A 23,922-nucleotide genomic window follows, 5' to 3' on the forward strand; every position below is an offset into this window, starting at 1 on the left:
ATGGTGTCCCAGCTGAGCGCCCTGCAACGGGAGCTGCTGGGCGCCCTGCTCAGCTCCGGGGCCACCAAGGAGGGGCTGATCCGCGCCCTGGAGGACATGGTGCCCGCCGCCGGCTTCGGCGTCAAGCTGGAGAGCCTCCCGCTGTCTCCCGGCGGGCCCCCCGACGGCAGGGCCGCGCTCCCGCCGCTGGCCAACGGGCACGGCAAGGGCAAGCTCTCGGGCGACGAGGGCTCCGAGGACGGCGACGACTTTGACACGCCGCAGATCCTCCGCGAGCTGCAGTCGCTCAACACGGAGGAGGCCGTGGAGCAGCGGGCAGAGGTGGAGAGGATGATCAGGTACCGGCACCGCCGGGATCCGCCCGCGGGGCTCGGCCCGACGGCCCCGGCCTCCAGCGCCCTGCCCGGGGCTCGCTCCCGGTGTGTCGGGCCCGGTGCGGGCTCCCGGCGCTCCCTGCTCGGTGTGTGTCCGTCCCACCCCGTGGCGGCTCCCGGGGCTCCCCGCCCGCCCCGCGGTCGGTCCCGGTGGCGGCTCCCGGGGCTCCCTTGCCCGGCGCTCCCTTGTCCGGACCCCGCGGCGGAGCGGAGCGGGCAGGGGGAAGCCGGACCCGGCGGCCGCGTCCCCCCCGCCCCGTCGGGGCTGCCCGTTCCCGTTCCCGTTCCCGGTCGCGGCGGGGCCGGGGCTGCCGGGGCCGCGGGGGCTCGGACCGGCCGCCGGCTCCGTCCGTCCGCGCCGGCGGCTCAAACGTAAACCGCACCACGTGGAGCCCGGGGCGTTATTAATTTATTTCTATAAATCATCAACAGAAAGATACACAAAAGGCCGCGATCAGGGCGATCGGGCCGGCGGGTTATTCATTGCCGGGGTTGTAAAGCGGACCGGGAGCGGGGAAGGAGGAGGGAACCCCCGACGGCGGCGGCTCCGCTCCGGCCCATCCCGAGATGCGGCTCCGCTCCGAACCGAACCGGGCCGGGCCGGGCCGAACGGGGCAGCCCCAGGCTCGGCGGGCAGCGCTGCCCCGGCCCGTGGGAGCGGCACCGATCCCGCTCCGGAGCCCCGGGGAAGCGGCGCCGGTGTGAGCAGGTGGGAGCCCCGCGGGGCCGGCCCCGAGTGCGGCGGGCACGGCTCGGGCTCTGTCCGTGTGTCCCCCGCCGGGCGCTGCCGTGCCCGTGCCTGTCGCGATGCCCAGCGCGGTGCCCGCCGCGGGTGCCCGTGCCCTCGCCAGCCCGCAGAGCCCGGGAACGGCCCCGACTCTTCCCCCGGGATCTCGGCAGCGACGCGCTCCAGTCCCGCCCCGGTGGCAGCAGGTGCCCTTTGGGGACAGGGCAGCGCCACCCGTGCCCGCCCAGACCGGGAGCCTTCGGGTGCCGAGGGGGCTCCTGCGAGGGAGGATCCATCGCGGGCCTCTCCCGATGGGCTGCCAACCTTGCACCCCTGGGTGCTCCCACCTGTCCCCAGTGTCCCCCCAGTGCCCGGGGTGGCTGAGCCCCGGGGTCCCTGTGCTCCCACAGGTGTTTCTGTGCAAAGTTTGCCTTGGGTGCAAACAAGAGCGGGCACATGTCCCTGAGGAGCCTTTGCAAAGAGCTCGTGTTTGCTCTGAGAGAGGCCTTTGTACTTGGAGAGGGAGCAGGTAGGGCGGCCGGGAGACACCGGCTGCAGCCCTGCCGGGGCTGAGCCCCCTCTTCTCCCGCTGCCCCGGGGTCCCCACCCAGGGCAGGCTCACTCCCGGGCTGCTCCCACATCCCTGGGCTTGCTCAGGAGCCCTGCAGCTCTCTGGGACCGCGGCCGGGGCTTTGCTGCCCGCCCATGGCGTGGTGAGGTCACCCACGGAGAGCCCAGCTCTGCACAGACACCCCACAGCTCCCTGCCTGCCCCATCCCACCTGCAGGGCTCACCCACACCTCACTCAGGGAAATTCTAAATCCCAGATCCCACCCGTGGGCTGGGGACTTTGGGAAGGCCACCAGCCCTGGGGACCCAGCAAAGCCACCCCGAGGTGTGTGGGGAGTGCAGGCACAGCCGAGTGATCCCTGGTGTGCAGGGAGATGCTGAGCAGGATGGCAGTTCTGCAGGGAGCTGGGTTTTATAATCCATCTCTATAAATTCTTGGCATATTTCTCTGAGGATGTGGAGTGTATTTACCTGGTTTTGAGGCTGACAAAATGGGTGAGCTGGTCTGGGAATCGCTGGGAAGAGGAACAGGCTTTGCCCCCCACCTGTGTGTGAGGCTGAATGGGGAAATGGCTCTTTCTCGGGCAGCATTGGCAGCCAGGCTTTGTGGGGCTAATTTTGTGCAAGAAAAACACCTTTCCATGGTTCTGGTGAGAAGGACCGTGGAGACAGGGCTATAAACTGGTTTTCCAGTATTAGAAAGCACTCGTGGGTTGGGTCGGGGTTTTGGTTTTGTTTGTAAGTAAACTCCTGTTGAAGATTGGACAATTAATGTTTGTTTTATTTCATTTTGGTGACAGAATCAAAGAATAAGGGCTGGTGTTGACTCAAAAGGTTTTCCTCTCTGGCTTTTTAGGTTACCAAAAAAGAAAGGAAAAAAAAAAGAGGCCAAACAAACACTCAAACGTTTCATTTTGGGTCAAGTCCAAACATTTTGTTTAACATGAAACAAAATGTTTGGGTTTGGTTTCAGGTTGTTTAACCCTTTTGAATACGGTCAAGTTGATTCGTAAAGGAAAAATCACTTCTCAGAAATTAAGACCCGAGTAATTGTTTTGAAAGTGTAAGTGTGAAACATGTTGGAAATGTCAAGGTGAAGCCTTTTAAAAAATAATTAAATGGAGGGAAATTCCGGGATTTTTTTTTACTAATTCTCAGATATTTTTCCAGCCAAAATGTTGCCAAATTTTATTTGAATTTCAGAATCTCCTCTGTAGCCCCCGAGTCCCTCACCTGACATTTTCCAAGCGTGCTCTGATTCACTGGCCCTCGGTTTCACTCTCAGCAAACGCTGCTCTGGGCTCGGTCGTGAACCAAACCTCTCTTAGAAATGATAATGAGCTCTGTTTCATTAACTTGTTATTAATCAGTAATTAGTGGGATCGGTTGGGTGACATGGACTGCTGGTGACAAAGGTCTGCCCGAGCCCCTCAGCTGGGGCAGGCGGCGGCTTTGCCCGGTGCTGCTGGGCAGGACATTTTCTCCACATCCTTCTCCTCGCTTCCCACTTTTTCTGGGAACCATCCCATGGACAGGACCCCCCAAATCAGCAGGGTTCCCCTGCCTGGGGGATGCAGGTTTGGGCACAGGCTCGGCAGCTCCAGGAAGGCTCCGTGGCTCCTTCCCGGGGTGACAAAGCCCCGCTTGGCTCTGCTCCGCTGTTTTGCCGTGGATCCAACCAGCTTTGTTTTCAAGCTACATTCAGGAATAAAAGTAAGAAATCTACTTGTTGGGCTTTTTGCTTTTTTTTCTTCTTTTCTTTCACTTGACAAGGTGAAGGATCCAAAGTAGGTAATGAATTGGGAAAGCAGTTGGACGTTCCAAGCGCAGCGTTGGGGCATCGCATTATTTGAGTGCAGGACTGTGACCAGCTCTGGGCTCATACTGATTTTTCAGTGCTGAAAGTTCTCCCTTTTAGGCCAGGATAAACCTTGGTGTCTTGGATACAGCACAGGTGTTTTGACCTGTTGCTCTGCTGTCACACTGGGCATTTGATAGAGCTAAAGACCACGGACAGCATTTGGATTTTCAGCTAATTTTTGTAATTTTATTTATTCTAAAATAAAATTATGCTAATCAGCAGACTCTAAATCAGCGGACAGTAAAGTAGTGTGATTTAGAGAAGAGTCATTTACACCTGGGTCCTAGAGGAGCCAAATTCAAGTGTTTAATAATAATCAGGAGTAACTCAAAATTTTCGGGGGTTTGGTTTCGTTTTTGCGTTCGGGGACTCGTTGGGTTTGTGTGCCTGGTTTGACCTTGGCTTCTCAGCCTTTTGCGTATGGTCAGTGCGTGCACAGCTGTGGGAGTGAGGGAATAGGGTCCTTTTTCAGGGGATATTGAGATTTTTAGGTCATTATCCCTGTGGGAATGGAAGGAAGAAGCTCCACAGCAAGCGCGGCAGGTGGGGTTCGGTGGCAGTGCAGGGGTCCCTGGCAGCTGGGGGCACGGGCACAGTGCAGGTGCTGCACCCTGAGCAGGGGCAGGAAAAACACCCCCAGCATTTCTCTTTCTTCATTAGTAGACCAGGATGGGCTCCCCCTGCCCATCCATGTGTGTGTCCCACTGCCTGTGCGTGTCTTCCACGGCAGAAATCGCGCCGAACGAAAGGGCAGCAGCTCATGGATGGGCTGTGCCTCTCCATGGAGGCTCTGGAGGAGCTCTGCTGGCATTGATGGGACCTTGGCGTGTCCCACAAGGACACTGGAGGAACAGCCTGGCTGTGATCACACAGTGATGGTGTGAGCCCCCATCCCACCAGCCCTGGGGTGGGACAGGGCTGTTTTGGGAGCCTGGGGAAAAACATACACTCCAAGGATCTTGTGTCCTTCTGAAACAGTTTTAATAATAATAATAAATAATAATAGTAATGAAAGGTTTCCATTATGGGGAGAAGCAAATACTGGGGGCTTTCCCCTGCTGGCAGCAGATATTAACCCTTGGTTTCCCTGCCCACAGCGAGGACCCGTGGCGGGCAGCGAAGATGATCAAGGGGTACATGCAGCAGCACAACATCCCCCAGAGGGAGGTGGTGGATGTCACCGGCCTCAACCAGTCCCACCTGTCCCAGCACCTCAACAAGGGCACCCCCATGAAGACCCAGAAGAGAGCTGCCCTGTACACGTGGTACGTCCGCAAGCAGCGGGAGATCCTCCGCCGTAAGTACCTGTGGGAATGGGGGGGAATGGGGGTCCCCGTGTCCCTGTCCTGCCCCTGGGCACCAGCACAGCCCCAGACTCCAGCTGTGCAGAACCTCCCCAAAACAGTTTTCCAAGCAAAATGAATTTAAGGTGTAGGAAAAGTGGGTGAGAGCCCCTCTGGGTGGCAGGGTTCCCCCCTGCTCATCCACACGGCTGAATTTCTGGGTATTTGTGTTTGTTAGAGCTGGGAAAGCAATTAATGATGGCTCACAATTAGGTGCCTTTCCCACCTTTGCACCTTTTCCTTGTTATTTTTCAGGCTGCTCTTTTTTTTTTTTCAACTAAGCAAAAAAAATGTAGAGAGAGAAAATTAAAAACCCCTGAATTGCTGTTGTGTGTAGCAGGGTTTGGGGCAGTCTGTGCTGTTTAAAACACAGATTATTTTGACGAAGCACACAGGCTATTCCTTTGTGCCCCTCTCCCACTCTTCCCTGCTCTGGGATCTGTCCCGTAGCTCTCAAAGCAGCCCCGAGTGGCCCTGGCACCCCTCAGGAAAGGGCTCTGCCTCCCTCTTCCAGAAGGATGCAATATCCAGCAGAGGGGAAGTGCAGAGAAGGGTTTAGCACCAAATACCATTGCTCTGAAAACACACCTTGAGACGTTAGAGCAAACAGAGCCTGCTCCAGCCTTGCCCTGTGTTTCCCCCCCGCCGTCACGGGGGGAAAAGCCATTATAAAAAGAGGGAGAATTCCCCTGCAAAACTGGGAATAATAAAACCCTCCCATTAATCTCCCTTTACTGCCGTGGTGACAAGTGCCGGGGCTGGGGCGGCCGCCGAAGGTCACCTCTGGTGCTGCCCGCCCCGGGCACGGGTCCCACCACGCTGGGAGGGGACTGGGAGGGGAGCTGTGGCTGAGCAGAGATCTGGGGCACCCTCTCGGGGGGCTTTGCAGCCGTCCTGCCCAGCTCCTTGCTTGGAAAAATCCTCCCGAAACAAGCGCAGGCTGGCAGGGGCCCTGCCCATGAATATGCATGGCCATAGCATGCCCTGCACATGCCTCCCCATTAAGCAGGGGTGGCAGCAGGCTGGCCCCTTCCCGGGATGGGTGGCAGGGAGCACCTGGCTGGCTCCAAAGCCTGCTGTGGGCTCGGGGTGCTGGGCAGGGGGCACGGGGGGGCCCCCTCGGCGCGGGACGGTGGCTCCGAGCGGCGGCTACAGGCCAGCTCACGTCTGCTCCTTTCTCTTTCAGAGTTCAACCAGGCAGTCCAGGGTTGTGGAAATATGACAGACAAAGGCAGTCAGGATCAGCTGCTGTTTCTCTTTCCAGAGTTCAATCAGCAGAACCAGGGGGCTGCCCAGCTCGACGACGCCTGCTCTGAAACGCCCAGCAAGAAGATGCGGCGCAATCGGTTCAAGTGGGGGCCGGCCTCCCAGCAAATCTTGTACCAAGCCTACGAGCGCCAGAAGAACCCCAGCAAGGAGGAGAGGGAGACCCTGGTGGAGGAGTGCAACAGGTAATGGCTGCCCCACACACCTGTGCTGCCTCCCCTGCCTGCAGCCTCAGCCTTCCTTCTGGAAGCCACGGGAGATGCTGCAGGAGATGCCGTGGGAGATGCCGTGCTCCAGGCTCACCACCCTGGCTCCCGGCTCGTGGCACAGCTTTGCCGAGCTGCCAGGCCTCTCCTGGCCAAGTTTTCCCTCTCTGGGTGATGTCTGGGGCAGAGGGAGCTCCATGTTTGGGCAGGGGTGTGATGGGGATGCTGCAGGGATGATACAGGGGATACCACAGGGATGCTGCAGCATTGCCAGAGGGAGCAGGGACGGCGTTTAGTTGAAGAGAGCAGGTGGGCGTGCAGGAGGGGCTGAAACTCCCCCAGATTTGTGATGTGCCGAGGCCCCTGCCTGCCCCCAGCAGCCCCCTTGCTCCAACGTGTCCCTTGCCCCGCAGGGCCGAGTGTCTGCAGCGAGGAGTGTCCCCCTCCAAGGCCCACGGGCTGGGCTCCAACCTGGTGACGGAGGTGCGGGTGTACAACTGGTTTGCCAACCGGCGCAAGGAGGAGGCGTTCCGCCAGAAACTGGCCATGGATGCCTACAGCTCTGGCCAGCCCCCACACAGCATGAACCTGCTGCTGTCCCACGGCTCCCCCCACCACAACCAGCCCAGCGCCTCCCCGCCCAGCAAAATGCCAGGTGAGCCTTGCCGAAGGTGCTGCGGTGGGGGCAGAGCTCGGGGATGCAGGGAGAGGATGCTCAGCCGGTCCTGGTGGCGATGGAGGGCAGCACGTGCTGTCACTGCAGCGTTGTGGCCACATGGTGAGCGCTGGATTTTCGCCGTGCCGGGATAAATCAGTGTTTGCTCGATTGGTTTAACTCAGGGCACTTCAGTTCCGTGTGGGCTCGGCTGGGCAGGGAGAGGCTGTGCCCAGCGGGGCAGGAGGAGCTGCCCCGTGCCTGCTGTGGTGTAACAGTGCCAGTTCATGGGGTGTAGCCCTCGGGGGAGCCCTGGTTCTGGGGGTGCAGGGGCAATGCAGAGGGAAGGGGTGGCAGCATGTCCTGGCCCCCCTGCACTGGGCTGGCTGCATGGCTGTGCAGCATCCCCGTGCCACAGCGGAGGGAGGTGGATGAAGAAAGGAGGTGCAGGGTGAGCCCTCCTCCTCCTCCTCACACCCCAAAGTCCGGCCCCGCCGTGCCCAGGGCTGGACAGAGCAGAGCTGCCGCCGAAAACCCCCGGGGGATTGAGTGGGAGATAACGCCGTGGGGAGAGGGCTGCACACCGGGCAGGGGCGAGAGAGGCATTGTTAGGAGAACAATCCCCATTGTCCCTTACCTGCAGCCCGCTATGGGCACAGGGGCCTCGGTGATGGGGGCTCCGTGTCCCCACTGCCCCACGTCCCCTTGGAGCCAGCCCGGCCGGGGAGGCTGGAGCCAGCCCTGGAAATGCCCCAGCCTGGTGTAAAGCACACCCAGCTGTGGAAATGCCCCAGCCTGGTGTAACACAGACCCAGCTGTGGAAATGCCCCAGCCTGGTGTAACACACATCACACACCCAGCTGTGGAAATGCCCCAGCCTGATGTAACACCCACCCAGCTGTGGAAATGCCCCAGCCTGATGTAACACCCACCCAGCTGTGGAAATGCCCCAGCCTGGTGTAACACAGACCCAGCTCGGCACAAAGGCAAACCCAAGGGGCCCGTGCTGCAGACAGTCCCCGCGGGAAGGGCCGGGTGCCCGGGGACGCTGCCCGCGCCCCGGCGCTCGGTGCTGGCAGCCCCCGAGCGGTACCGGGGATGTCCGTGCGCAGCTCCCGGCCCCGGAGGAACCGGCAGCATCCCGGGGACCGGCCAGCGGTGACCAAAATGTGACCCTGCCCCAGGAATGCCCCGCACAATGGCGGGGACGGGCGGGACGTTTGCCCTGCTGTCAGCGGCTGATTGCTTACAAGGTGCCCTACAAGCACATTGTCAGCAGAATCAGCTGTTTTCGGTGTCGCGGCGGGCTTCACAATGCCCCACCAGCATGCAGCCCCGCATTGTCACGGCGCTGTCCCCCGTGCATGCTTAATTGACAATTAAGCCGGGGCTTTGAACGAAGCCCGCTGCCTTTGATGTGCCCCCGGCCTGGCAGCGCACATGGGGCACCCCCCGAGAGCCTTTGTGTTCTTCTAGTAGGGGACAGCAATTACTGTAACCGCGGGCATTTATCTCGGGGCTGGAGGGCCCTTAAGCCCCCAGGTTTCTTTTGCCGTCGGAGCGGGGCCAGCAGGGCCCGGCCGTGGCTATAGGGCCGCTGACAGCCCGTCCCGAGGGGCTTTCGGCAGGGCAGGAGTGATGGCTGCGGAGCGCAGCCCCTCCGGAGGGGTCAGCAGCGCTCGGCTGCGGGAATTTCTCGGCGGTCGGTGCTTGGATCCGTCTTGAGGAGGAGAGGATGGGCATGGCGAGGGACACCGTGGGGTTTTAGGGCTGATTTGGGGGGAAGCAGGCAGGGATGGAGCTCAGCTTCAGGGCGCTTGGAGCAAGCTGGGTGCGGGACGTTCCCAAAACATCACCGGGTGCATCTCTGCTGGAACCCCTCCAGGGCATGTTTGGGGATGCCCTCTCGGTGGGGCACACCCCGCTGACCCCATGGTGGCTGTCCATGCTGGGATTTGAACTGTCCTTGCCCCGAGGTGGCGGCGTCTGGGCCGCTCAATGCCTTAACAGCTTAATGACAGCGCTGGGACACTGCTCCTGTCCCCCGGCCCGCCTCGGAAACGATGGGGCTGCAGCTCTGGGGCTGCTCAAAGCTCCCCCGTGCCCGTGCACAAAGAGGGTCGCCTCTCCTTGGGACATCAATGGGGTCTGGCAAAAGGGCGGGATGACAGCGGGGCAGGGATGAGAGCTGTAAAAGTCAAACATCCTCCGGCCTCTTCTCGGGGACCCATCTGTCAAGCCTCGAGCTGTAGTTTTTAACTATTTGGAGGTAAATACTTAAAGCCTTTCTATCTCGGAGGCTCCTCTCCGAGGCTGGACTTTTCCCTTCCTCTGGGTTTTATCAGCGATCTTGGTTCCCTGTTTGATTTGAAGGTCACTCGGGGCTTTATCTCGGTGCCATGGCAGACTCTGGCTTATGCCATTTTTATCTTCAAGAGCCCCGAAGACAATCGGGGCATTGATGAGATTAGGGGAAGCACCGCCCGCCCCCCGAGCCCGCCCTGCATACAAAGGGCCGCCCTCCCTGCAGAGCCCCGGCCCCAGGGCGGGGGGCACAGCATCCCTGCAGCCTGTCCTGGGGGGCACAGCATCCCTGCAGCCTGTCCTGGGGGGCTGCACACCCATGGAGGGGGCACAGCATCCCTGCAGCCTGTCCTGGGGGCCTCCACACCTGTAGGGATTAGGGTGTCATCCATCCATCCATCCTTCCATCCATCCTTCCATCCATCCATCCATCCATTATCCATCCATCCATCCTTCCTTCCTTCCATCCATCCATCCATCCCTGCTCTGCAAACATCAGAGTAGCAGATCAATTTCTGAGCAATCACATTTATTTACATATATATGTGTATATAGGTATATGTTAAAATGCATTACTTTTATACATATATATATACATTTAAATATCTCTATATTAAAATGCATTACATACATATATATATAGATAGATATTTAGATATCCCTATAGCTGGAGATAAACATAAAAATAACCCAGTGCCACCCCTGAGATTCTTCCTAGAACCCAAAGGGGTTTAACCTCCCTTTACAAGAAGAGCCCATCAGCAAACCCTGGCTCTGGGGTACCCTGGTTTGTAACTGGCTCCCTCCCCGTGGTCTGGGGGTGCTGCCTCTGCCTGGGACCCCGTGGCAGTGGCTGTAATATTTTACTGTCAGGGACATTGTGGGGCTCACTGGGTACAGTGCACTGTGAGGAGCTTTTCCCTGGTTTATGGGGGTAATTAGAACTTTATGACAGCAGCGAAATGGGAGGGTCTAGTCCCCATAAACGGGTTTATAATGGATATAAACTATGCACCTCTGTAACTGAGCAAGATTAACACTTTAGGGACAATTTGAGTGGCAGCCCAAAAATCAGAGGTGCCCTTGGTGCTGCCTGGACCTGAATTTTGGGAGGGTGAAGTTGTTCCATCAGCGACCTGGCTGTCCATAGTGTCAATGGGTGAAGCATCACTGACTCCAGCATCTCCCCAAAAATTACACTTTGCTTTTCTCACCCCACTTTGACACCCTGCTCTGTGCCAGTGGCTGCATCCCGGAGGGTCAGGCAGAGCCAGAGCTGCATCCCCTCCGCTGCCAGATCACCGGTGAATTTTTGGGATCTCTTTTGGGGTTTGGCATTGCTGGTGATGTGCAGGACATTGGTGAAGGTCTGGGCAGAAGTCCAGAGCTGGGGAAGGGGCAGACACTGGAGGCTGGGATGTGCTGTGGCACGGTGGCAGCGGGGCTCCTGCAGCGTGGGAATGACAGAAGTACAATGAGGGGTTTTTAAATACAATTTAATAATATCAAACATGACTTAAAGCAAAGCAGAACCAAACTGCTTCCCTGCCGGTGCCTGCCAGGGGCACGGGCTGGTGTGTTTGGGGAAAGGCACAAGGCAGGGATGAAAGTGATAAAGAGACTGATCCTTGCCCCAGACTCCCTCCACCACCCCCAGCCCCCAAAGCTGAGTCAGGAGGATGAGTGTGGCACCCCAGAGCAGTCAGGAGGTGCTGGGGGTGTCTGTGGTGCCCTGGGGCTGTCACTCTGCTGTCCCCATCCATGGCTGGAGCAGGGCTAAGGCTACGGGAGCCAGACCCTGCTGGGGCAGGGGAGGGCAGTAAAACATTTCACAGCCTGTGCAGCTCAGGGCCCACACAATGGCCCATCCCATAAACAGACTTTTATATTATGGCTGTAGCTCCAGTTAAAAAAAAAAAAAAGCCTTGAGGAGGGAAGGCTCCACAGCCAGACCCATTCCCAGTGACCCCATCCAGGCTCCTCTGCTGAGGGGGAATAAATCCCTTTGCACAAGGGCTGCCTCCAGCTGTGGAGGCACAGCAGAGCAGCAGGAGAACCCTTGTGCTGGGCCCTGATGGCTGTCTGAGCCCAGCCCATAAAGCCTGGATGCCAAAGCCCCGGGGGAACCCTGCAGTCCTGGTGCTCCCAGCTGGAGCTGTGCCCCTGCCTTCACCCCAGCTCTCTGGGCAGCTGCCAGGGGCTGTGCTGCCAGGGCAGGGCTGCATCCCAGGGCTCAGGGATGGAGAGAGGCCTGGGAGCTCAGAGGAAAGGCCCCCCCATTCCCAGGGAGCTCCGTGAGTTCCAGCAGTGACAGCAGCAGCAATGCCCTGTAGTGGCATTAATATCCCTGATATTAATGATGTGATCTGCCCAAATCCAACCCAGCCCTGGGGACACGTAAATAATAGCACCCCTCCCGTTGTGGGGATGGGGAAATAATAATAATAATAATAATAACATCCCTCCCATTGTGGGGAGGGGGAAATAATAACACCCCATAATAAGGGAGCCCTGCAGGAGGATTCTGCCTGCCCAGCAAGTGGTTCTGAGCAGGGTCCCTGCTGGGGCTGGGCAGTGGCACCGCTGTCACCAACCCCAGAGCCCAGCCTGGCTCTCCTGGGGAGAGCTAATCCTCATCAGGACTCTTCATCAAGACACGGAGTCTTCAGTGGTTTTATCTAGAGACCCAAAATCTCAGTCCCCAGCCTATCTGGGGATCTCGGCGCTGGTTATTGTTCCTCAAACAATCAAAGGCTCGTCCTTGGGGCTGCAAGGAAGAGCTTCAAAATCAGCATTTAACGAACCTCCCGTGTGTTTTAAAGCCAGCTTCACAGCTTTGGGTGGCTTGGCACCACCCCCTCGGCTGCACAGGGCATGATTTTGCATTTAAAATGGACTTTTTTGTTGTTCTTGCTGAGCCCAGAGGAGCCCGAAGACAGCAGAAACTCTGATTTCCTTGGCGAGAGGAGCCGTCTGTGCCCCGTCTATCTCTCAGATCACGCCCAGGAGAAAGGGCTTTGTTTTATCTGCCCTGCCATTGTTCCAGCAGCCGGGATCCCGGCCCGCAGTGAAGCACCCTCTGCAGGAATGGGAATGGGAATGGGAATGTGTGTGACAGTGCCCGGGTTGGGTAATGTTTAAATGTTTACCCTGTTCGCGGCAGGGACGTCCACTCGGGCAGATATCCACCTGCCAGAGGACATTCTTTTATTATCAGGGATAAGGGGGTTTGCTGGGAAATCATCAGGAACCAGACATGGGGAGGAGATTCCTATCTGTGGGTCGTGTTTAAGCAGCTGATGGGGGAAATTCGGGGGCGATTACAGAGTGGCTGTGTTGTGGTTTTGGTGCAGGGCGTGGGTGGCTCCGTGCTTGGTTTTGGAGCTGGGAAAAGCTCCTGGACTCCAGTTCTGGTTTCTTTGGTTTTCCTTGGTTCAGAGATTAATTTTAGAGTTGTCCTCAGAGCAGCCTTCACAGAGGCAGCCCCAGGCTGAGCCTGCCTGGGACGGGCACTCTGAGGAGATGTCCTTGGGGTGGATGGCAAGGTGGGCTTTGCCACCACGGGATTTTCCCCCAGGTTTGTCTGTCCATCCTCCACCACTTCCATCCCAGAGCAGTTCAGTCCATCTGGCTGCGAGCACAGGCCTGGACTCCTCCTAAGAAATGGTTTTCCACCCTAGCTGTCAGGGCAGCCCTGTAAAAGACACTTTTGTTTGCCGTGGGTTTTCCTCAGTTAATTATTTGTGATCTGTGGATGCCTTTCCATGACACATGGCTGATCATATGGTTATCAGCCTGGGGTGCTTCAGCCAAATTAAATATATTTATATGGAGGACCTGTGCTGGGGCCAGATTTCCCTGAGGGCAGTGGAGGGCTGGGGTCTGCTCTGGGGGCTGGGGGGTGTCTGGTCCCTCTGCCTCACTGCAGAGCCCTGTTAGTCACACACTGTGGAGGTGCTGAGAGGGAATGGGATGCAGGAGGGCCTGAGAGAGCAGTGGGAGCCATGGATGGGGGAGCTGGGGATGGCTGTGGGGAGCAGGGAGAGCCTCAGGGGGCTCACATGGGGGTACAGGGTCACTCCCCATGCTGCAGGGTCCCCAGTGAGGGTCCAGGAGCCACGGCAGGAATTTGCAGGGTGGCTGAGAGCTGTGCAAATGGAAACTTGAGGGGTGCAGGTGGGTGTGGGGCTCCTTTCCCCCGTGGCATTGGGCAGTGTGGGATTGCAGCTCCAGCCATGAGCTCCTCACAGGAACTCCAGGAGATGGAGAGAGGGAGGGACAGCCTGTCCCTGTTTGTCACTCACAGGTGTCACTGAGGAGCTGGCACATGTCTGCATCCTTGTGCCACACACCGTGACAGGGCTGGGGGGCTCCGAGGGGCTCAGCACCAGCCTGGCACACCTGACACACCTGGGTGGTGCCCGTGGGTGATGCAGGGCTCCAAGGGGCTCAGCAGCACCCTGGCACATCTGTGCGGTGCCCATGGGTGATGCCAAGGCTGGGGTGTTTTGCAGGGCTCCGAGGGCACACCTGGCACACCTGTGAGGTGCCCCTGGGTGATGCAGGGCTCTGAGGGCACACCTGGCACCCCTCTGTGTTACTCCATGGGTGATGCCATTCCCATGTGTGTGTGTGTGTTGCAGGGGTCAGGTACAGCCAGGCGGGCGGCGAGGCCGCGTCCTCGGGGGCCATCAGCCACCACGGCGGCGCTGCCATGGTCACCACCAGCCAGGCTGTGCTCCAGCAGGTCTCCCCGGCCAGCCTGGACCCGGGCCACACTTTGCTGTCTCCCGAAGGGAAAATGGTGAGTACACCTGGCCCATTGTGGCGGCGGCGGCGCTGATAAGATAAGAGGGCCCAGGGGCAGAGCAAACAGAGCTTTCCCCGGGTTTCACACCGGCCCGGCTGAACAATGGGGCATTGTGGGGGACCAGGGTGCCACTGTCCCCACCTCCGAGGTGGTGGGACACATGGTGTGCTCCAGGTGGATCTGCCAGAGCCCAGGGTTCATTGATTGCAGGCTGAAGGTGCTGGGTGGATCTCTGTTTGCTTTCCCCTGCCCATGACACGGTATCGATAAAATACTCATTCATTACTTTTCCTGAAGCCCTCCCAAGTTTGGGAAGAGCTTTCCCTGTGAGCAGGGACCTTCCTGTCCCAGGGGATTGAAGCTGCTCATGCTGGCTCTCTCCCTCTCCCCTTTGCCATGGGGCTCTGCTGGGCAGAGCTGTCAGTGTCAGCGTGGCAGCAGTGGAGGTGGGACATCAGCATCCCTGTGGTGCTGGACACGTCCCCATGCTGCTGCTGCTGCAGGGCCATGGCACTCGGGGTGCCCCTTCCTGCTGCAAAGCCCCTGGAGGGGTGGGTGAAGGAGCAGGGCAAGGAGGGGGTGCAGGAGGGCGAGGAGGGGGTGCAGAGGCTCAGGCCAGGACGGGATGGGGTGTGATAGCAGAGCACAGCCCGTCCCTGGAGCAGGCTGGCAGAGTTTGCCTGCAGCTGCTGCTTTTCCGGGAGTTTTTTTCCGGCTGAAATCGAAAGTCAAACATGGCACTGGCTGACGGGGCCAAGCCGGTTCTTCCCTGGTTTTCACTTCCATTTTCAGAGGGCTGTCCCTCCTGGGCCATCCCGTCCGTGCCCTGGCGAGGCTGGGAGGCCATGGAGGGGCTCACTGTCCCTCCCTCAGCTATGGCACCGTGTCATTGTGCCATTCCCCCTGGCTGGAGAGGGTCTCAGTGCAGCCCCTCAGGCCCTGGCACTCACCCTGCCAAGCCAAACGTCCCCTGCCACGCTGGGGGGACATTGCAGAGAGACACCCCAGCCCACTGCCTCTGTCCCAGCACGCCCAGCTCACCCCAGGGTGTGTTGAGCCTCATAACCCTCAGCCTGGAAGCCATAAAATGAGTCAGGGATGAAGGCAGCAGCAGCAGCAGCAGCACTGCGTGCTCAGGGTGGGGGTCCCCGAGCACCAGGCAATGCCAGCACCCCCTGCCAGCTCCTGGGACCGGGGCAGAGACCCCAGAAGGGGCTGGGCAGCGTGGGAGGAGGAGAGGGAGCAGATTAAACTGGAGAAGGCACTCAGTGAAATGCAGCAGAAGAGCCCTGCTGAGTTCTCCCCAAGGCACAGACACTGCCCAGCGCCGTGGGGACCCTGGCTCTGCCAGCTTATCTCTGATCTCCAGGCAGGGCTAGCTGGTGCTTGCAAGTGATTTAATAGAAATATGCTGTAGGCTGTGGTTTCTAGTAAGTAAACATGTGCCTTTAATGCCCCACGTGAAACAAGGAGCTGCCAAGGAAGTTGCTGCATCTCTCAGGAAAGAGCGTTCCTGAGGCTTCAGAAATCGCTCGTGGCTCACTCTTTCCTGCCCCGGTGTTTTCCTCAGCTGTGTTAGTGCCAGAGGGTCTGCCCTGAGGGTCCAGTGCCTGGAGGGGCTTTTCCAGTCATGCACAGTCCAGGTGCAGTGCTCTGGGGCCAAACACCCCGTGCGAGGAGCCGGGGCTGCGGCGTGTGCTTGCCGGGAGCTGTTTGACTTGTGCAGCCGAGTGTGGTGTAACCCGGCCTTGAAGGGACTTTGAAAGTGGAAAATACCGGATCAGGAAACGTGAGTCACTCCCGGGCTTTGGAATTTATTGATGGATTTGTTTCAATTGCTATCTCCAGCTCACATGTGCAAAATAAACAAGGTGCTCGGGACCGGTGTCCAGAAATGTCACCTGAAGGGCTGCAGGGATGGCTCTGAGCTGGGACTGGGCTCACCCAGTGCAAGAGGGCTAACAGCAGGAATTAGGGGAAGGTGCAGCAATTAAGGAAATAAGGCACTTACACGTCCTGGGAAGCAGCTCCAGTGCTGGCAGCACATGCCAAGTGCCTTTGTCTGATCCCTAAACTTTGGCCCGAAACCCCAGCACTGGCTGTGGCTGTGCACACCCGCCCTGTCTCACCTGTATCCTGCCAGATTGGTGACTAAGATCATCACCACGAGGCCCTTTTAACCTGCCTCCTGTCATTTTTCTTCACTTCCCCTGAGTTTATAGGTCCCACTTTCCCCTGCAAGCAGGATGGTTAGGAGTTAATGAGTGTTGAGAGCCCTCAGCTGTCCCCGGGGCTGGAGCTTGGACTCGGGGTACAGAGCAGCCAGGGTTTGGGATGTGCCGTGATCCAGTGCCATGCTCCAGTGCAGCTGGAAGCCAGTGCCAGCAGAGCCTTTCCCAATCAATGCTGCTTTGCTATGCATGAACACCAAGCTGAGGTGCTGCAGTCTGGGAGGGCTGTCTGGGGTGAAACCCAGCGGGACTGGAGCCTGTTCCCGTCTGGGGAGGGGGCTCTGCTGGTGCCCCCCGTGTCCCCATGGAGGGGAGGAGGGGGCTGTGCCCTCACTGTGCCTGTCCTGCCTGGCAGATCTCGGTGTCGGGGGGCGGGCTGCCCCCGGTGAGCACCCTGACCAACATCCACAGCCTGTCCCACCACAACCCGCAGCAGTCCCAGAACCTCATCATGACGCCGCTCTCGGGGGTCATGGCCATCGCCCAGAGTAAGTGCAGCCCCAGCTCCCCTGGTGCCCTGCCCTGCCCTGGCAGGGGTGGCCCTGCTGCTCCTGCTGACACCCTGCTCTGCTCTCTCCCTGCTCCCAGGTCTGAACACCTCGCAGGCTCAGAGCGTCCCCGTCATCAACAGCGTGGCGGGCAGCCTGGCAGCCCTGCAGCCCGTGCAGTTCTCCCAGCAGCTGCACAGCCCACACCAGCAGCCCCTGATGCAGCAGTCCCCGGGCCACATGGCACAGCAGCCCTTCATGGCCACCGTGACCCAGCTGCAGAACTCACACAGTAAGGCCTGGGGGAGCTGCAGAGGGCCCCTGCATGGATTCAGATGGGAAATGAGCTTGTGCTCTCCTCCTGCTCTGCCCTTGGCTGCTGCCCCTCTCTCATGGTTCCAGCCCATGGCATGCTCAGCAGTGCAGGCTGGTCACATCCTGCCTCATCCCTTCCTCCCTCTGGTCCAGCCACAGCCCCTCAATCCCCATGGCTTTCTGGGGGTGAGCTGCTGCCTGAGGATGCAGCGGCTTGGAGGGAAGCGCTGGGTTCTTCCCTTGGCTTGCTTGATCCCATCCCCATTCCCCGCAGCCTGTTCCATCCCTGGCCCTGCCGTGGCGAGGGCTGGGGTGGCTTTTCCCTGACCTGTGTCCCTCCTGCCCACAGTGTACACACACAAGCAGGAGCCCCCCCAGTACTCGCACACCTCGCGCTTCCCCTCGGCCATGGTGGTGACGGACACCAGCAGCATCAGCACGCTCACCAACATGTCTTCCAGCAAGCAGGTAATGCCCACAGGGCTGGCTGGGCTGTGATCCTGGGGGCAGCATTTCCCCCTCTGGATGTGGGGCTGGAGTAGCAGAGACCCTGTCCTGCTGTCTGTGCTCCCCTCCTGGGGGCAGCTGAGGATGGGAACCCCATTGCAGCCCCTTGACGGGCTCCAAAACCCCTGCTTGTGGTGGTGGGATGGGATTTGGGTGGTTTTGATGGTACCAGGCAGGCCCTGCTCATCCCTGGGGCAGCCCCATGGGAGTGGAGCATCCTGCTGGGGCTGAGGAGGTAGAGCCAAGCAGGCTCTGCTGCCCACGTCCAGGGGGATCAACCCTGGCTGGAGTCAAGTGGAGTCCAAGGCTGCCCAGCTTCCCCCAGCCCATAAACCTTTATCATCTGCCCACTGCAGGTGTAAGGCTGGACTTATCCTGGTTCAAATCAGGTGTGTGAGGTTTTCCTTAGACAATGGTCCCTTTCTGAGAGCCAGCTCTGGGGACTGTGGGAAATATGTGGCCCTTATTGATCGCTAGATAAATAAGAGAGAGCCTTGAACTTGCATTCAGATAAACTTTTCTTCCCGAGGTTTGACAGGGGACAGGGAAAAAATGTCTGCAATGACCACAGAGTAAATAGAGTGTGGGATTGCTGGGAGAGCCCCCAGCATCGCTGTGGGATCCTTGCCGGGGGTGGAGGAAGGGGCTGCAAAGGGGAGTCCTGGGGGGTTTGGGGTGCTTGGGAAGGGGTCAGGAACGCCTCCCCCGGGGGATCCCACTCGGGGCAGTCTCAGGGTGAGCATTCAGGCACGGCCGCCCCCCAGCTCCATTTCCTGCGTGCGGCGTTATCGGCCCATCTGCTGCGCGCTCAGCCCGAACTGCCCCTGATTAATCGAGCTCTGCTGCCTTTGATGCGGCAGCCCCGGGACACAGGAAATGTCCCTGGCAGCGAGATAGAGCCCGGCCATCCCCGATGCTGCCCGCGGGCCCTGCGATCAGCCTACCCTGACCACGCTGGGGCTTTCTGCCTCCATCACCTTCCTGCGCTTTGATTCAAGCAGGGCTCAGGAGGAGCGATACGGGGCCAGGACCCTTCACCTGCACCCACCCCCCGTTACCCCCAATCCATGATAAACATCCTGCAAGCACCAGGGCAGGATGTGAGCTGTGTCCAACAGCAAACCCTCCCAGCCCACGGGGTCTCTTTTCCTACCAACCATTCTGTGCCCAAGCTACTGCTGGAAAAAATCTCTTTGGGCATGGATTTCTTTCTTGGTGGTCAGCAGTTTCATCAGCCAGAGGTGGATGGAGTGTGACACATGCAGCGTAGGGGCCCCATAAATGCAGCTCACCACCCAAATATCTGAATACTTTTGGTGATTTGGGTTTCTATCATTGACTGGGGCTGCCAGGGGCTGTGCCCTGGCTCCTCCACACTTTGCCTCGGCATAAGGCAGGGAGCCCCCACCAGATCCCCAAAACCTGTTCCATGGTGGAGGTGGCTGCTCCAGGTGCTGCCAGGGGGACGGAGCTGGAGGGAGGTCCCTGCTCACCCCCAGCTCTCCCCTCGCTTGCTGTGGGTCCCTTATCAGATGCTGCTATTAGACCTGGAAGGGGCAAATACCTCGCTGTTCCTTTGACAACGCTTGGGGCCGAGGCACCGCGTTTATGACGTTGGCAAACACCTGATAGCCAGGGCCAGTCCCTAATGACATGTCACGGGAGCCTCCTGGCGTCTCCTTATCTCCGCCTGATGATGTTTGCTGTGCAAGGTCACCCCGCCCCTCCCGTGCCCGCCGGGACCGGGGGACCCCGGCATGACAGGGATGGGGAAGGGGCCCCTGCAGTGGGATGGATGTGGCACAGGGGGTTTGTCCCTGGAGATGAGAGCATTGCTCCTCATGCCTGGCTGCTCCTGGGCTGCCTGGCACAGCCTGGCCACAAACAGGGCCTTCTTTAGCTTTATTATTTTTGGGAGGGGGTGCCAATGCTGGCTCAGAAAGTATTTTCCCACTGCCTCCCCCAATGGGGTGCCAGGGAGGGCTCGGGGCTGAGCAGGGCAGCACCAAGGTGGTCACGGAGCAGAGCAGGAGGTGATGCAGGAGGGGATGCAGGGATGCAGGAGGTGATGCAGGAGGTGATGCAGGGATGCAGGAGGGGATGCAAGAGGGGATGCAGGAGGGGATGCAGGAGGTGATACAGGGATGCAGGAGGTGATGCAGGAGCGGATGCAGGAGGTGATGCAGGGATGCAGGAGGCGATGCCTCCGAATGCTTTGTGGTGCTGCCTCCTCCTCCCTCACTGTGCTGCTCTCTCTCCCTCCGCAGTGTCCCCTGCAAGCCTGGTGATGCTCCACACCTCGCTGCTTTTGCACACAGCAACGGCATCTTCTTTTCCTGCCCGTGCCGCCGGGGGCCGCCTGCCGGGGCGCCGCCCAGCAGCGAGCGAGGAGCCCCGCACGGAGCCGGGCTCGGGGTTTCCTCCCGCGGGGCTCTCCCGGGCCCTGCCCGCAGCCCAGCCGGGACCCGCCTCTCCATCCCTCCACGCAGCGTTTCCGAGACGTGTCCTGGGGATTGTTTTGCTGAAGTATTTGCCTTCCAAGAGGCTCTCCCGAGGAACAGGGCACGGGCTGTGCTGGGAGCTGGCAGAAGGGGAAGATGGATCATGTTTAAGTTGTACTCCTCCACTCGGACTGAGAGGGACCGGGTCTGTTACTTGGCGTTTGGAGGGAGGAACTGCATGTGTTGTTAAACTGAGCCAATTAAACTGTAAATACAGGTACAGTCTGCTCCATCCTCCCCCCTCCCCACTCCTATACATAGAGATTTATATAAAAAAAGAAGTAAATTTTGTCCAATGGATGTAAACTACTGTAATTAAGTGCAATTTCCCCATCTGTATATATTGGTCCTGAATATCCTCATTTTGTCTTTTTTTTTTTTGTCCTTTTTTTTTTTTTATGGTAAAGGTCAGAGCTGAGGATGGTTTTGGTTTTGTATTTCTCTTTTTCCTTTCAATGAGTTAATTGCAGTCCTGGGGCTGGCAAGGACCTGGTCAGGCAGCACTGGGCTCTGCTGTGCAGGAGGACAGACAGACAGACAGTGTCCCCTGCACGGTGACATCCCACATGAAGGAAGGGCACAGGGCGAGCTGAGCAGAGCCCTGGCAGGACCTGCATGATCCATGTGGGGACAGCTGTGACTATGAATTAACCTCAATGCATTTCCCTGCTTTTGGGGACTCTGGTGGGGTGGGGAAGGACTCAGCAGCCTGGGGAGCACACCCAGCTGCTGGGACGTGGCAGCAGCTTCCAGGTGAGCCTGGAGCATTTGCTGCCACAGAGTGAATGAGGCCACACGGAATTCTGATGGCATCTGCCCCGGGGGGTTCAGAGACTCTCCCTTTTCTCCTCCCTCGGGGCACAGAAGGCGTTGGGTGCCCCGACACTGCCTCATCCCCTGCCCAGTGAATGGCCAGTACAGGTGGCTTCTTTCCACCTTCAGCAGTTGATGATGAACCTCGTTGGCTCCACCCTTAGTGCAGAGGGTGCTCTGGTCCTCGTGCCCTGGATGGATTGATGGATGGATGGACAGATGGATGGATGGAACGTGGGCTGTGGTGTGAACGCTCTGTCCCGGCTGGCACCAGCTCCTGCATGGAAAGCTCTGCAGAAACATCTCCAGCTTGTGGATGACCCCAGCTCTGTGGGGAGGGCATGTCCAGCCCCTCAGGCACACACACCAGAGCCCTGGAGCAGTTTGGGTGCCCGAGTCCAACCTCCCAAAGCCAAGGAAGGCGTTAAAGGCATCATCTGCCCTCTGTGAGACACGAGCTCCTCTGTACCTGCTCCCCTCTGTAAATGGAACTAATGCTCCCCATTTGTGCTGATTTTCCATGAACTTTGTGGCATGTGCCAACTGCTGAGAGGGATTTCGAGAGGTGGGCAGTAGCAGAGGTGCCCATGGACAGACAGCCATGCTAAGGAGAGCACTGGATGCTCTCTTTGGGCTGCCAAAGGCTCTTTGACTCACAGTGAGACCCTCACCCTGGCTGGGACTGACAGGAGCTGCCCACTGGTGAATGTCATCAGGAATTTGGAGACCAATACTCAGAATTACATTTAATTTAATGTATACCATAATTAAACACCATTTCTTCTGAGCCCTTGCTGCTGTGTGGTCTGTGAACTCCACAGTGACCATCTGTGGTGGCTTGGCAGAGGTGGGGCTGAGGGGACACGGGCTGGTGGCACGTCCCTCCTGCTGTCCCTTGCAATGACCATCTCATTCATACCTGCCTACATGTCCAGGGCTTCCTGTGCACCCCCAGGTGTCAGCCAGGAGGCTTCTGGAGGTGGGGAGAGCCACCCTCACCCTCCTAATGATGCCCTCATGATGCTGCCCTTGTCCCAGCAGTGCTCCCTCATTCCCTGCTGGCTTTAGCAGCCCAGTGCTAAGCAAACCTGTTAGGAAATTAAGAGAGGAGTGCCAAAGCCAAGCCCTGTGTGCTGGGGATGCTGAGCCCCAGGGGGAGGTGGCAGGGTGTGCTCCAGGGGCTGGAGAGCTTTTGAAGAGCCTTGGCTGTGGAGAGCTAACAGAGCTGAGAGACTCTGAGCACAGCAGTGGGAAAGGGTGGAACCTTTGTGGAGTTAATGGTCGTGTGAAGCAATGTGGGGCTTTCCTGGCTGGTGCAAATCCAGGCTGAAGTGGCCCTGCAGAGGGAGGAATGGGCATTCCAGAGGGAAGCAGGTGGGGGAAGGAGGCACTGGAGCTGCTGCAGCTGAGCTGGTGCAGTGCCTTTTGGGAACTGATTTCTGCACCAGCTGCAGGAGAGTCACAGAATGAAAGGATGGAGCTTGGGGTGTGGAAAACCCTTTGGGAAATGGTGCAGGGTCAGAGCTGCTCTGCAGAGAAGGTAAGTGAAAACCTTGGGAAAAGGAGGCTTTGAGAATTGACCCCACCAGAGAGGGATGTGGTGAAGGAAGAGGGGACAGGGCCAAAAAAACAAGGGGGGAAAGGGGCAGAGAATACAAACAAATGAAGGCACAGATGGAGCAGGTGGCTCCCACAGAGCACGGTGTGATGAAGCAGACAGGATAAAGTCTGTCATGTGAGTAGGACAAATGATTAATAACAGATAATTTCCCCAGAGGTGTGGGTTTCTGGAGCTGCTGAACAGTGATTGTGTGCTGTCCCTTCCCATCCCTGGGCAGCAGCCCTGGGAAGGGGGAAATCAGGGCACGTTGCTAAGGGTGCTGTGGGTGCTGCACACACCTGGGTGGGGAGAAACTTCCTCTGGTTTTGAGTTAAAAATCAGGCTGAGGAAACCTTTCTGGGTGGCCAATACCGCACAAAACTCTTGAGAGCAGCCTCTGCAGCAGCTGGGCTGGGGCTGGGGCTGTCCCTGGACCTCACCTTGCCTGGAGAAGCCCTGGGTGGGGTGTTTGCTCCCACAGTGCCCTGGCTGCCTCGTTAAATTGCTGGAAAATGCCATGTCATGTCAAATGAAGCTCCTGGAAGATACCTTTTCCTCCAGTTGCTGTTGGGCACATGGTGTTTGTGTCTGATGCAGCTGCTATGGGGCAAAGACACCAGCAGAGCCATGACAAAGTTCGTTTATGACCAAAACAGTTTTACAGGGCTGGGTGATTATTTTACAGTTCAAAGCTGCTTATAAGGGAATTCCTTGCACGTGAGGATCCACGGGCTGTGTCACGAGGCTTTAGCATTTTCATCACAATGGGAGGAACAGAGACAGGGAAACCTGTCCAGGGTTGAGTTCTGGGGGCCTGTCCCTGTCCCCAGGGGTGTGACAGCAGCCTGGTGCTGTGCCCACCTTGGTGCCAGGGTGGTGCTGGGGCTGGTGAGCAGCTGGTGCTGGCTGGGCTCACACGGGCCAGCAGCAAACGCTGGATTGCTCAGGGGGTCCCGGGTCACCCCTCGGTGTCCTGCTGGCCAGGAAGGTACCAGGCCGGCTCTGGGGACACTGGGACAGTGGCAGCTCAGCCCTTTCAGGGGCTGTGAATGCTCTCTCCGTGTCCCGGGGTGCAGGCACGCCGAGGAAGGCGCGGTTGCCCAAGAGCGCAGCTCTCACATACACAAACACACAAACACACACAGACACAAACACGCGCACACACAGACACACAAACACACACAAACACATACACACAGACACACAGACACACACACACACACCCACACCCACACACACACACGCGGCTGCTCCGGACCCGTTCTGCCAGTCCGGCCGGTGCCCGGCTCTGTGGGAGTGCCCGCGGCAAGGGCAGCGCCAGCACAGCGGGGCCGGGCCGTGCCAGGCTGGG

General features: G+C 58.6%; 1 protein-coding gene across 2 annotated transcripts; it reads left to right on the plus strand.

Moving 5' to 3' along the window:
- Positions 1-20,124, plus strand: HNF1B (HNF1 homeobox B). 2 transcript variants are annotated; one of them, XM_071447691.1, is made up of 9 exons: positions 1-338; positions 4,630-4,829; positions 6,062-6,326; positions 6,761-7,002; positions 13,950-14,110; positions 16,703-16,835; positions 16,936-17,127; positions 17,500-17,618; positions 19,925-20,124. In XM_071447691.1, the coding sequence occupies exons 1-9, from the start codon at positions 1-3 to the stop codon at positions 19,943-19,945; spliced, it is 1,671 nt and encodes a 556-aa protein (XP_071303792.1). In that variant the 3' UTR covers positions 19,946-20,124. The 2 variants fall into 2 exon arrangements, with proteins under 2 accessions (XP_071303792.1, XP_071303793.1); XM_071447692.1 differs by having other exon boundaries at positions 6,140-6,326.
- The last annotated feature ends 3,798 nt before the right edge of the window (positions 20,125-23,922 follow it).

Source organism: Agelaius tricolor, unplaced genomic scaffold, assembly GCF_023055355.1.
Source record: "Agelaius tricolor isolate 1412-34295 unplaced genomic scaffold, bAgeTri1.0.p SCAF_25, whole genome shotgun sequence".
Classification (NCBI taxonomy): domain Eukaryota; kingdom Metazoa; phylum Chordata; class Aves; order Passeriformes; family Icteridae; genus Agelaius; species Agelaius tricolor.